This window comes from Gobio gobio (genome assembly GCF_949357685.1).
Source record: "Gobio gobio genome assembly, chromosome: 23".
Lineage (NCBI taxonomy): Eukaryota > Metazoa > Chordata > Actinopteri > Cypriniformes > Gobionidae > Gobio > Gobio gobio.
This window is the reverse complement of record NC_137119.1, coordinates 21,283,770-21,295,866: the sequence shown is the minus strand read 5'-3', so window position 1 is coordinate 21,295,866 and position 12,097 is coordinate 21,283,770. Positions and strand designations below refer to the sequence as shown.

At 36.6% G+C, this 12,097-nt stretch overlaps 1 protein-coding gene across 5 annotated transcripts in view; it reads right to left on the bottom strand.

Moving 5' to 3' along the window:
- Positions 1-874: 874 nt before the first annotated feature.
- ncoa2 (nuclear receptor coactivator 2) overlaps positions 875-12,097 on the bottom strand; it is a 134,316-nt gene continuing 123,093 nt past the window's right edge. For 3 of the 5 annotated variants that reach the window (XM_079805752.1, XM_079805751.1, XM_079805754.1), the window contains exons 21-22: positions 10,956-11,148; positions 875-3,170 (exon numbers count right to left, since the gene is read on the bottom strand). In XM_079805752.1, the coding sequence (XP_079661878.1) occupies positions 3,156-3,170; positions 10,956-11,148 (208 nt within the window). In that variant the 3' untranslated portion in view covers positions 875-3,155. The remainder of the gene's footprint in view (positions 3,171-10,955; positions 11,149-12,097) is intronic. The other 2 variants (XM_079805753.1, XM_079805755.1) reach the window with 1 other exon arrangement.

The following is a 12,097-nucleotide window of genomic DNA, read 5'->3' as shown; positions in this document are numbered from 1 at the left end:
AGCGCAACACTGTAAGCTTTCTCCAAAAAGTCCTTATAAATTACATATTGCTTCGATTTCCCATTGCATCGTCTTCATTCTCACACATAACTGAGAGGGTAAAATCAGGACTGTACAAAATAATAAAACCCACAACTGATCACAAACAAAACATGGAAAATGAGCAATATTGAGACTGGAGGAGAGAGAGAGAGAGGGAGTGAGTGAGTGAGGGAGAGACAGAGAGAGAGAGAGAGAGAGAGAGAGAGAGAGAGAGAGAGAGAGAGAGAGAGAGAGAGATGAGAGAGAGAGAGAGAGAGAGAGGAGAGAGAGAGAGAGAGAGAGAGATGAGAGAGAGAGTTCTGTAAGTTTCCATTGATGAACTGGGTCGATCCTGTCAATGATTCGCTATACAAATATAATACAGACAACTTTTGTAATATACAAGACGGTAAAACAGATCTAAGGCAATATGCTAAGTTATAGCATTTCAAGGTTGTTGCATTTAGCTCTAAGAAATTGGCAGACTATACAAAACACATTTAAAGTCTCAGAAAAGAAAACCAAAAGGTAAGGTAAGACAACTCATTTTAGGAAATTCCATAGCCGTTACAACTCCATTGATTTTTTTCCCTTTATTTTAGGACAAATGGCTCTTTGCACTAGCAGATAAAAAGTCTAGAAAACTCTGCACCACCTTCACGTCATGGCTTATATTTATTTCAAAATCTTGACAATCTTTGGACTTTGCAGAGGGTAGTGGTACATGTGCGACCTCAAAACTGGCTTTTCTCCAATATGATAGATGCGTATGGATGTCAGTCCTTGTTCAAGGCATCCAACATTCATCGAAACCGTGACCAAAAAAAGCTTGGAATAAATAAGTACTCGTTTTAGTCGACAAATGCTAGCGGGTTTATTGAAATCGATCATTGAATATCCCACACGAGATTAATGCAGGTGCACTTCTCAAAGGATACAAAGCATTTTGAATGGTGGCCAGAGTGACGCTTCACCCCAAACAATGTGAAACCAAACTTGTATTTACAGTGTTGAAAAGGAAAAGCTAAGCTATACCAAAACACCAGGTATATTCGTACACAACCACGGCACCTTCAGCGAATAATGACAGAGCTGGTCGTCGCAAACTTCAGTTGCTGCTGGTACATACAGTATATACTTAAAAACATGTAGGCCTAGTACTTTTTTTAAACGACACCAGCTTAAACACAGATGACATGGCGATATTTTCAGCGAAAGCAACAATCTAACCCCGATACTGTGTGCAGACATGAGACGAAAACAAAATGAAAGTGGCATGTGTAAGTCTACCGATCAATTCGAAGGCGAGGAAATTTGGCTTCGTCCTCAAATAGTCTAGCTAGAAAACAAGGACTGTATTGCGAACATTACAGCGATAAGAGTTAACGTGTTTGTAGTGACCGCTGATCCAAATCTCAACCGTTGATCCGGATGTTTTCAAGATGGCGAACAATGTGTGAATGTAGGAATAGCCACGCAAAACATCAATGATGCTTTATTTATTTATTTATTTATTCATTCATTTTTTTTTTGGCTACACCAGAACTAAAACCTGCTTTCACTGAGGAACAAGTAGATTTGGACATCTCGTTTTTGTTTGTTTTTTTCTCAAAATAGAAACCACAATAAAAAAATCTGTCTTTAATACTGAGTTTAAACGGGGAGCAAAAATGTGTCTCCTGAAAAGTCCTGTACAAAAATTACAAAACAAAAGAAAACCTCAAGTAATATTTATTGCTTGTTGTCTTTTCTTACACACACCGGATTCTGCTTGTACCTATAGCATCTGGCATGAAGCACGTCACTCCACACAACAAAGAAAGCACGCTTCAGTGTTGAGTTTATGGCTGTGTTGGGTTCTCGGTGGGGCTCCGGCTAAAGGCTTAGAAGCAAGCGAGTATCTGTACACTGTACACACAGCACCCTCTCAGACCCCCAAACCCAGGAAAGAAGAGCCACCGCACCCCAGCTCCCCTTCCTTAGTACCACAGGAATCAGCACATCCTCATCTTCCCGCCAAAACGAACATGCTCGTCGTGAGAAACTCCGTCCTCGTTCCAGAAACTGTTAAGACTGGACTTTGAGGGGAGGAAGGGGGAATATATTTGGGGGGAGAAATTAAATATAACACGAAACAAATTCCCCCCCACCCCCCAGAATTGGTATTTACAATCTACCAGCATTTCATTTGACTAACCACAACAAAATCACCTTCTCTCAGATGTGAAACTACTGGACCAAGGAAAATAAAATCCAGAGGTATGTTGAACTTTTTCTTATGCCGAGTGATTTTTCTCTAACTGATGGTTTATAAAGAAATCTACACTGTTATTAAAAAAAGAAACTATACATTAGAATAAAACTTAATTTAATACACGATAAACCTCTTGACTAAATTAAGCTAATTGTACAAACCATCATCTGGATTCTCATAATCTACGTAGATGCCATTTCAACATCATTCTATCTTTATTTGCACTCTGAAACAAAACAATAAAGAAAACAAAAAGGCAAAGTGGCTGAATTTTGAGCGTGCATTTCAAATGCAGTTATTCTTGCCTGTTTTGGAACGTCAGATTGGAAAGGAGTCGGGGAGAGAGATGGTTGGGCAAAAGAACGTCTTCTTAAGAAGAGCCTGAAGTCCAGAGGAAGAAACGAGAAGAGAGACAGAGAAAAAGAGAGAGGGAGGAATACATTCATGGGAGACAAGGATTCCGATGCCACTGTCAGGGGAGACCTAAGTCACACTACGGTGAATGCAACGGAGCAGACTGACGGAAAGGGCTTCGGTGTAAGTACGAGACAGAAGGCCGTGCTCGACTGAGGGGGTGGGAGGGGGGGCTCTAGGTCCAGAAGATCAAAGTGTCAGTGTGTGAGTGTGTGTGTGAGTGTGTGTGAGAGATAGAGAGAGAGAGTGTCCGTCCCCTCCGAGCTCCAGTACCCCTGATGCATCCTCTAGAGATGTCCAGTAGGGGGCAGTAGACAGGCTCTCTAAAGACCCGTACGGCCCCGATAGCAGCTTAAATAGCACAGCATCACTCCAAACTCTCCTTGATCACGCTGCAGCTGAAAATCACTCATGAAACATCTTCATTAAACTCGGTTTACTGCATTGTGATGTCCTCTGCCCCGTGTCAACAATACTTCTGCTGTGAAAAGAGAAAGGGAGAGAAAAAAAACCCCGGTCTTAGACTTGAGCATTGAGTGAGCATTCATAAAATGAAAAACAACACAACACATTTCCCACAAAAATCATGTATGAGCCCGTTTTTGAATACTAGAGAGGTCATATCATGCCATATTAATGAACAATAATGAAGTTGTAAATAACTAAAGAACTGCAGTGATTATGTATTTTTGTAGTCCAACCCAAAAGTTAACATCACCCATGGTCCAATAGGATTTTTTGGAATGAAGCTCTGTGACCAACAAAAGTTTCTGATACTTGCACGCTTTGTCCATCAAGATCATTTTCATGAATGAACACAACTTTTATGAATTTTGAAGCCTAAATACAATCACTAGAAATAAAAAACTAATGTTAGGCTGTACACCACCACCACGCTTCTGATAACCAAAGTCCCTTTAGGGATAATTCACCCAAAAATGAAAATTGTGTCATCATTTACTCTCACTCAAGTTGTTTGAAACCTGTATGAATATCATCCTGCTGCTGAACACGTAACCAAACAGTTGACGGACACCATTGACTTCCATTGTAGGAAATACAGTAAATACAATAAAGTCAATGGGTCCATCAACTGTTTAGTTACAGACATTCTTTAAAAATCATCTTTTGTGTTCAGCAGAAGAAAGAAACTCATACAGGTTTGGAACAACTTGAGGGTGAGTAAATTATGACAGATTTTTCATTTCAAGGGTGAACTATCCCTTTAAGACAAGTCATTTCACTCGGCGGCCATCTTTAAAATGTCTCTCGGACAGCTCCTATCTCTTTGAATGTGGAAATTCTCCAAAACTGTTTGCCAAGCTTACAATTAAATTTAATTTTTGAAATCACCAATGGAATCTGACAACAACTGTCTCAAATTTTGTTTCTAAAGGCTTGAATCATGACAAAAAAACCTGCATTTTCACCCTCGACAAAGCTAATGTGCACACGCAATCCCAGAACACTTCCTGTTTCTATAGCAACTTACTAATCAACGATTGGCTCTTTCATTTAGAAGGCTGGGCTTAATCGCCATATTGGGCAGTGCACTTTCTCCCATTCATAAGTAATCAGAGCGCACCATCTTCCTATATATATAAAGTCTCTTTGTGATAACTTTTTCAGTCCTTATTATTATTATTATTTTTTTTTATTTTATGTTGTATAATACAACGTGGAAATATCTTGAGCTTGTGTCACAGACCTTATTTCAGTCTTTAACCCTCTGGTGCTCTTCGTTTAGGGGTTGCATTGGTTGTCTTCCCGGTCATAAGTGACCGGACACCTAAAAATTAAACTTCCTCCACCCCAGTAAAACCAATGCAATTTATTTTTCTTCAATAATATTTTTTTCTTTTTAATTTTGTATTTTGAGATGTTTTGATGGTATTTTTTAATATTTATGCAATATTTATGGTCTATTTTTGCCATTGAAAATTATTTTAAAAAAAATTGTAATTTTTTTATTATTATTATTATTATTGCAGTATTTCAGCGTAAAATAGACTAGGCCTTCAAAAAAAAAAAAAAATTACTAGAGGTCTCTATGGAGAGGCTTGAGAACTCCCAAGTTCTCTTTTGAACACATTTAATGTTTTTTTTTTTTTTTTTTGGATGGATTTGAATATATATTTAAAAAAATCTCTAGAAATAAAAAAGACTATTTATTATAAAGTTTTAGATATTTTTTTTGTTGTTGTCAGAAATATAGATTTTTTTTCTGTGAATTTGTGTTTTTGCAGATTTCCCATTCATTTCCTATGGTGGTCATTTTTGACCAAAGAGCACAAGTGGGAGTATATTTTTTTATGACCACTTAGCGTGCTCGAATCATGCCCTCAATTTCTTTGTGTGTTTACATACCTAATGCTAGAAAAGTTTCATATCATTCTGATGAAGCTGTGATTTTTAAAAATTCAAAATGTGGTTCATAGGTTCAGTTTTTCATAGGTGTGTGTATGCGTGTGTGTGTGAGTGGATGAGTCAATATCACACTCTTGATCATTTAGTTTAGAGGGTCACCCCTTTACTGCTGTATACTTTTTTTTCAGCATCGTGGCCGATTTGGAGATTATACACACAAATATTCGGATAATTTTTGTGTTTTTGCCAATTTCGCATTAATTTCCTATGGTCGGTAATTTATGACCGAAGACAATGAACACTGCTTTTTTTTTTTTTTACGAACAATTAGCATGCTCGAATCATGACCCCAATTTTTTTGTGTGTTTACATACCTAATGCTAAAAAAAGTTTCATATCATTCCGATGAAGCAGTGATTTTTTACATTTCAAAACAGAACATTTTCCGGTCAGAAATGATCGAAGAGCACCAGAGGGTTCAAAATCCCATTAAAAAAACCCCTAAAAAAACCCATTGACTTTGGGACAATGGAACCGGAAGTGCTAATTTGCTAACATGTTTCTGGGTTTTGGCCTACAAAAATATGTCGTCCCTGCAGTATTCTATAGGGATATCTGCAGTGCTGGAGTCAGGACTATGGTTCCTACGGCATGCATCATGGATGGTATGAATAAAACATGTGTTTTCACTTCTGTTTTATTGTTTGCTTGGTTATTTAGTGGTGTTGTTGTGTATGCTTTAAATTGTGCTGTTCATTGCATATCTGCTCTTAAATATGTGGTGGTTGTTACGGAGCACATTAACATACACGCTGATAACTCCCTGAAATGAACTTATTGAATTAACTCGTTCTCCCAGGTTACATGCAAACACATGTATGTTGACTGTATAACTTCTACTTCGGCTGAAGAGATAAGAAAACATTTTTATAATTTCCTGGGTCAAGAAAGAGTCAGAGATGTCTGAATGTGTTGAAATCGTAATAAGGACACTGTCCTGTTATATACCACACATGCGCACTTCAGTAAGACAACAGAACGCTTGTTAACCCTCAAGCCACCCTCACATAACAGCCCTTAATCCCACCCTCGTGGACACATTTGGGCATGAAGGTCACAAGTGTGATTCCAAATTATTTTTTATTTTTTATAAATGTTATATCACCATGTTTGATAAAAATTAATTCTATCAATTTATGCTTTTTTGTGATTTTTGGGGTATTAATTAATTTATTTACCTCTAAAAGTACCATATTTTTAATGTAAAATATGCTTATTTTTATGTTATATTTAATATTTCTTTAACTTCTTTAACCAAAAAATGTGATGACTTTGGTGACCTATGATGGTATTAATTTCTTTTTAAAGCTAAAATATCAATAGCCACTAGATGGCAATAGAACTCAATGGCTGCATATGGGCTGAACTCTGTAAACCAATGTTTTAACTTTTTTTTTTAAATTGCCCAGTTATTGGCTCATTTAATTCCTTTGTTTGTGTATGTGTGAGTGAAAAATATAAAAATAAAAATAAAATAAAACTCACTCTGTTATAGGCTCATTAAAAGGCTTTCAATGCAATGCTTTTGTGGATGTGTTTGTTTGAGTGTGTGTGTGAATGTGAGTGTTTGCCACATTGAGAATGTTGTATAGTCTCACTCCTTCATTTGTGTGTATGTATGATCTGCATTGAGTTGGATTTTTTTATTTTTTTATTGGACAAATAAAAAAAGAATATGCTCGGAATTACAGTTTTTACCATTCATTTCTATGGGTGTGAAGGTGGGATTAAGGATTTTTTTTTTCAAGCACTTAACATTGTAGAATCGAGTCCATTTTTTTGTGTGTTCAGGTGGCAAATTTAGGCAAAGTAGCCAAGTCTTGTACCGCTCAGATTAAGGAAAGTATTTAAAAAAAAAAAAAAATTTGGCCCAGAAGATGGCTTTAGGGTTAAAGAGATAGTTTACCAAAAAATTAAAATCCTGTTATCATTATCACCCTGAAGTTGTTCCAAACCTCCCCCCCCCCCATACTATGGAAGTCAATGGGGCCCATCAATGGTTTGCTTATCCAAATTCTTCAAAATATCTTCTTTCTGTTCAGCAGAAGAAAGAAATTCATACAGGTTTGGAACAACTTCAGGGTGAGTAAATGATGACAGAATTTTAATTTTTGGGTGAACTATCCCTTTAATGTGAGTGAAACCAGGCGAAATCAGGGTAAGGGACAAACATTTAGCTGTGTCAATGAGTTTATGCTTAAACTGTTTATGACCTTACTCTGATAAAGGAAAACATGTTGACGCTGCAATCCATGTTTTCATTGTTATACGGTAGGGGGGCGCTATTAGGCATCTTCTGAAAGCGTTCAGAATCTCCGGATGAAAACAGGCAAAAAAGCAACAAAAACAAGCAAAATGAAAGTTGTAGTCTTTGACAAAAAGGTGATTTTCTCAGCTTTTTGTTCAAAATGTAGCTTTTTTTCCCTTAAAAGCAGAGGCTCTGTTCTTTTTGTTTTGATGTATTGAATGTTCAAAAATATTCTGAGGGCCATGAACGTTTTGTGAAAATGACCAAAACTGGGGAAAGAGTTAAGAGTAAACTGTCAAAAGTGTTTTTTCGTATTTTACTCATTAAGTTTACACTTAAATTTTCTAAATGACAAAAACTGTCTGTGTTGCACATTGCAACCATAAAAATTGCGGTCACAATCCAGTCGATTGTGAAGCACAAGCCACATGACTTGGTGTGAAGCGCATTCAATTCACCATAATCATATTAAAGAGTCATTTTTTAAATAATATGTTTGGTAACACTTTAGTTTAGGGTTCAATTATCGCTATTAACTTGCTGCTTATTAGCAAGTATATCACTAAGTGTATGTTACCTGAACTTAACAACCACCTTACTATTAATAAGCAGTAATTTGGAGTTTATTGAGGAAAAAGACGTAGCTAATATTAAGTTAAAAGTGAGAATTGGACTCTAATCTAAAGTGTGAACAAAGTTTATAAAAATGCAGATACTCATCAAAATATATGAGAATATGCTTGCATGAGGGGGATGTTATTTTGCAAAAGATACACTGTAATAAATCATGTCAGGTGAAGTACTTTTTAAAAGCTCTTGTAACCCAGTTTCAGGCACCCCTCATTAAAATGTGTTGTAATGCCAAACTTTGTGTTGTCATGAAGAGATAATTACAGCTAAGAAACAGAGAGCAATAATTCATTAAACCTCCACTAATGGCAAAATGCTAAATTATTAAAAGACTACTGACTATACACACATCTTGGGAATAAATCAGCGGACTGAGATTTCAACGGCCTGTGGACTTATAACAACACCAAGTGCACACGATCAAACCGATGCAACTTGGTTAAATATTCATACTATTTAATGAAGCTTAAAAGCTGCAGCGGACTGTGTAAAGCATCAAAAAAAAAATCCTTACTACATAACTGGCGAGAGAGTGCATCACTTAAGAAAACATATTAAAGAACTATTTTAAAGCCACAATATGTAATTTTTCGCCGCTAGAGGTCGCTTGATGATCGAGGAGCTTTTATTATGCCACAGACGGCCGCTTCCGCTTCTTCCGGTCATGTGTATGTGGGGTAACGCAGCACTGTTTTATCACATTAGATACATTTGAGTGTGTTGAAAGTTATAATGCTACTCCGTGGGTTTGCTCGGCGGCTACTATGAGACACTTCTTGCACACGGCAGTGAGCTAGATCGATATTAGGCATGGTAAAACATGGTACTCACGGTAAATCTAGAAAACGAGATTTAAACAATAAGACTAACTGTATTGAGCTATATAACAATGATTAGTTTATGTTGATGAATGTATCCAAACAGTTGCTCATCTGTCTAATAAAACACATCATATATTAAAGTTTCTTTGGTGTGTCAAGGGTAACACGGGTATGATGTCATTGATAGGCGGTCCATGTCCTGCTTAAAATTGCTTATTTCTCTGGATTTAAACATTCTTGGAAACATTTGGGATAATGTAAGTACACAAGTCAACAAAATATATAACATTTGTTTCTTTTGGATATTTAAATAAACTTACATATTGCACCTTTAAAGGAAAACATATTAAAGGATTCAAATGTTTTGGGTCAATAAGATATTTTTTAATGTCTTCTTTAATGGAAGAAGAAAGATGTTCACCAAGGCTGCATTTATTTCATAAAAACTTTTTACGGTAAAAAGATATATTGTGAAATTTTATTGTGAAATCTATTTGAACATTTCGTATCAAATTTGAGTACAGTTGTTCTGCTTAATATTTTTTTCAGGATTGTTTGATGGATAGAAAGGTTGAAAAGAACATGACTTTTGCTCAATTTAATGCATCCTTGCTGAAAAAAATTACTGATCCCAAACTTTTGAACAATATTGTATATATTTGTATATTGCATATATAATATATAAAACATGTAAACACAGTAAAAAGACTTTATTCAGCTTTTATTTACATGATTAAAGGGGCACTTCAGCGCTGGGAAGATGAATGTGTATTTAAACTGTGTCATTTATGTAGTAGAAATGTGAAATTATTTTGGTGCCTTCTAGACTGAGAAAAGACAGAAAATGTATTTTTGTCTCATGTGGATGAAAGACAACAACTCCCAGAATGCACTTGCTTCGCTGAAGGCTCCACCCCACCGTCGTTTAGATTTTCATAGTAATAAAATAATTTTGTTCAGTTAGAGAATAAACACTACAATTAAAAAACGAAAGTGTCTTTTCAATAACATGCGAGTGAGCCGAACGAAAGTCACGTCTCAAACGCAGCAGGGCTCAGATTTCATTCATCACGAGAGCGAAAAGCTGAGTAGAGCTGAGGTAAGCGCGGCAGTCATTCACGACGTGTGTCCAGTCTGGTGCGTTTTCTGATCGCATATGGAAGTAAAACTTTCATAGGAATTCATTGAAAAGTTTAAACACTCCCTTTTCTCTGCAGCGCTCCGTTATGAATGCCCGAGGCCTAGCCGGGCGCATTTACATTCTGTGAGTGAGATCCCTCTTTAGTCTTTAGCCTTTGGCCAAAAAATCCTCAGATGACGCAAAATGACGATATTTGCGCCATCTGAGGATTTTTTATAGAAATAAAATGCATAATTCTCTCGTCTCAGGGGGATATGAGGGGGGAAAGACCCATAATTTGAATATACTACCAGGTTTCTACTGATACAAAGCTTAAAGCTAAATCAATGAAGTAACCCTTTAAACCACAACAATACTGATTCTAATGTTATAATCTGATAATAAGATTTGGTTAGTTCTGGGAGTGCAGGAATGTGTGGTCAAGCCCTACCTGACTTATAGACGTCATGTCTGATATTTAGCACTCAAAGTCTGTCATGTCTGCATATATGATCTCTTGATCCACCTCAAGCGGGCACTAATTGCCAGCGGCTAATCACATCGCTGTCCTATTATGTCTAGTTCTGCATCATCCCTCTCATCTGCAGAATTACCCAGGATAATTAGAGTAAATTATTAACGAGCTAGTTGCAGAGTCAACTACGCTATTTGGTGACCTCAGACACTTAAAGTCTGACCATTAGACATTTTATGTCTAATGGTTTGAGTAAATAAAAGCATCCAATAAATCTACGGTGCAACGCTTTTACTAAACTCTTGGCTGGAACATTGAGGAGTTTAAATGTGCTTCATTATTTAGCGCTGAAAAGTTTGAGAGTTGGACAAGTACTGCAAAGTAGTTTCACTCTAAAGATGGGTTTTAAAAGTAGCTTGAGCTTTCAAACCATCTAATTGAGTTGATTGTTGGGAACAGTGGAGCTTGAACGGGTTCCCAAAAGGCAATAAACATTCCCCCGTTTCACAGACGAAGGTGTCACGTCATGACTGTATGTGTCTAACCTGTTCAGGGCCCATGTTGGCCATGTTGCCCCCAGGTCCAGAGTTCATCGAGCTCATGCTCATCTGGTTGCCCATTTGGCCCATGTTGCTCGAGTTGGTGGCCATGGGCACGTTGAGGTTCATGGCGTTACCGTTGTACATGTTGTTATTGGCCTGCTGGCCAAACTGAGGTGGCGACTGCTGCGTGAACATACTGTGGAGGGAAGCACATAAAGGTTAGGGTTAGGGTTAGGGGTGGTAAAATGTTTCCTACATAATTGTCTAGGACAAAAAGGTTTTTTTTTAATAATTGAAAAATATAAATGTATTGCTCACCAAAGCTGCACTCGTTTGTTAAAAAAACTGTAATATAATGAAATATATAGTGGACTCTTTTCTATTTTAAATGTATTTATGCATTTACGGTCACTTTTGATCAATTGAATGCATTTTTGCTGAATAATTTGTTAAAAAAATTCTTTAAATTAATGAAAAAAAAAGTACTTTAGATTGGTGGTGTGTATGTGTATATGTAAATATATGTATATACACATACATATGTACATATATACATACACATAAATACATACATACCACACAATTTGTATATTAAAAAATACAGCTATCACAAATATGTCAACATACTTACTTTACTAGCAAAAGGATGAAACCGATACCTGGTGTGCTTTTTTTTTGGAAGCATGCGAGTAGCTATGTTTCCATCCATCTACTTTTATCATTTTGGGCCAGTTGTTCAAAGGTAAGCTGATCGGATTTTGGTTATCGGATTGGATCAAATCTTGAAAATGGGTTGTTCAAAAGGGAAAGAAGGGATCTGAAATCAGATTAGATCACGGAATCCAATCCTAGTTTTAATCTGGATCAAACCTTCGGTTTGTGTCGTTCAAAACTTGTCAGTAGGATTTGGATAACTTTGATCCCAAAAAACAGGATCATCCTGATCCCAACAGGGGGTAGGATTTCAAGGTGGATTCCAGGAAGAAAATTTAGTAAAACTTTAAAACTGGTCAAAAAATACAACATTTGTATCATATAATACACAAAAACATTTTATTTTGCTCTTGATTAGGTAGGCTAATTGTTAAAGTAATAAATTAGAAGTAGACATTAGGCTAGCCTTTCGGTAGCCTACAGTCAAAGAA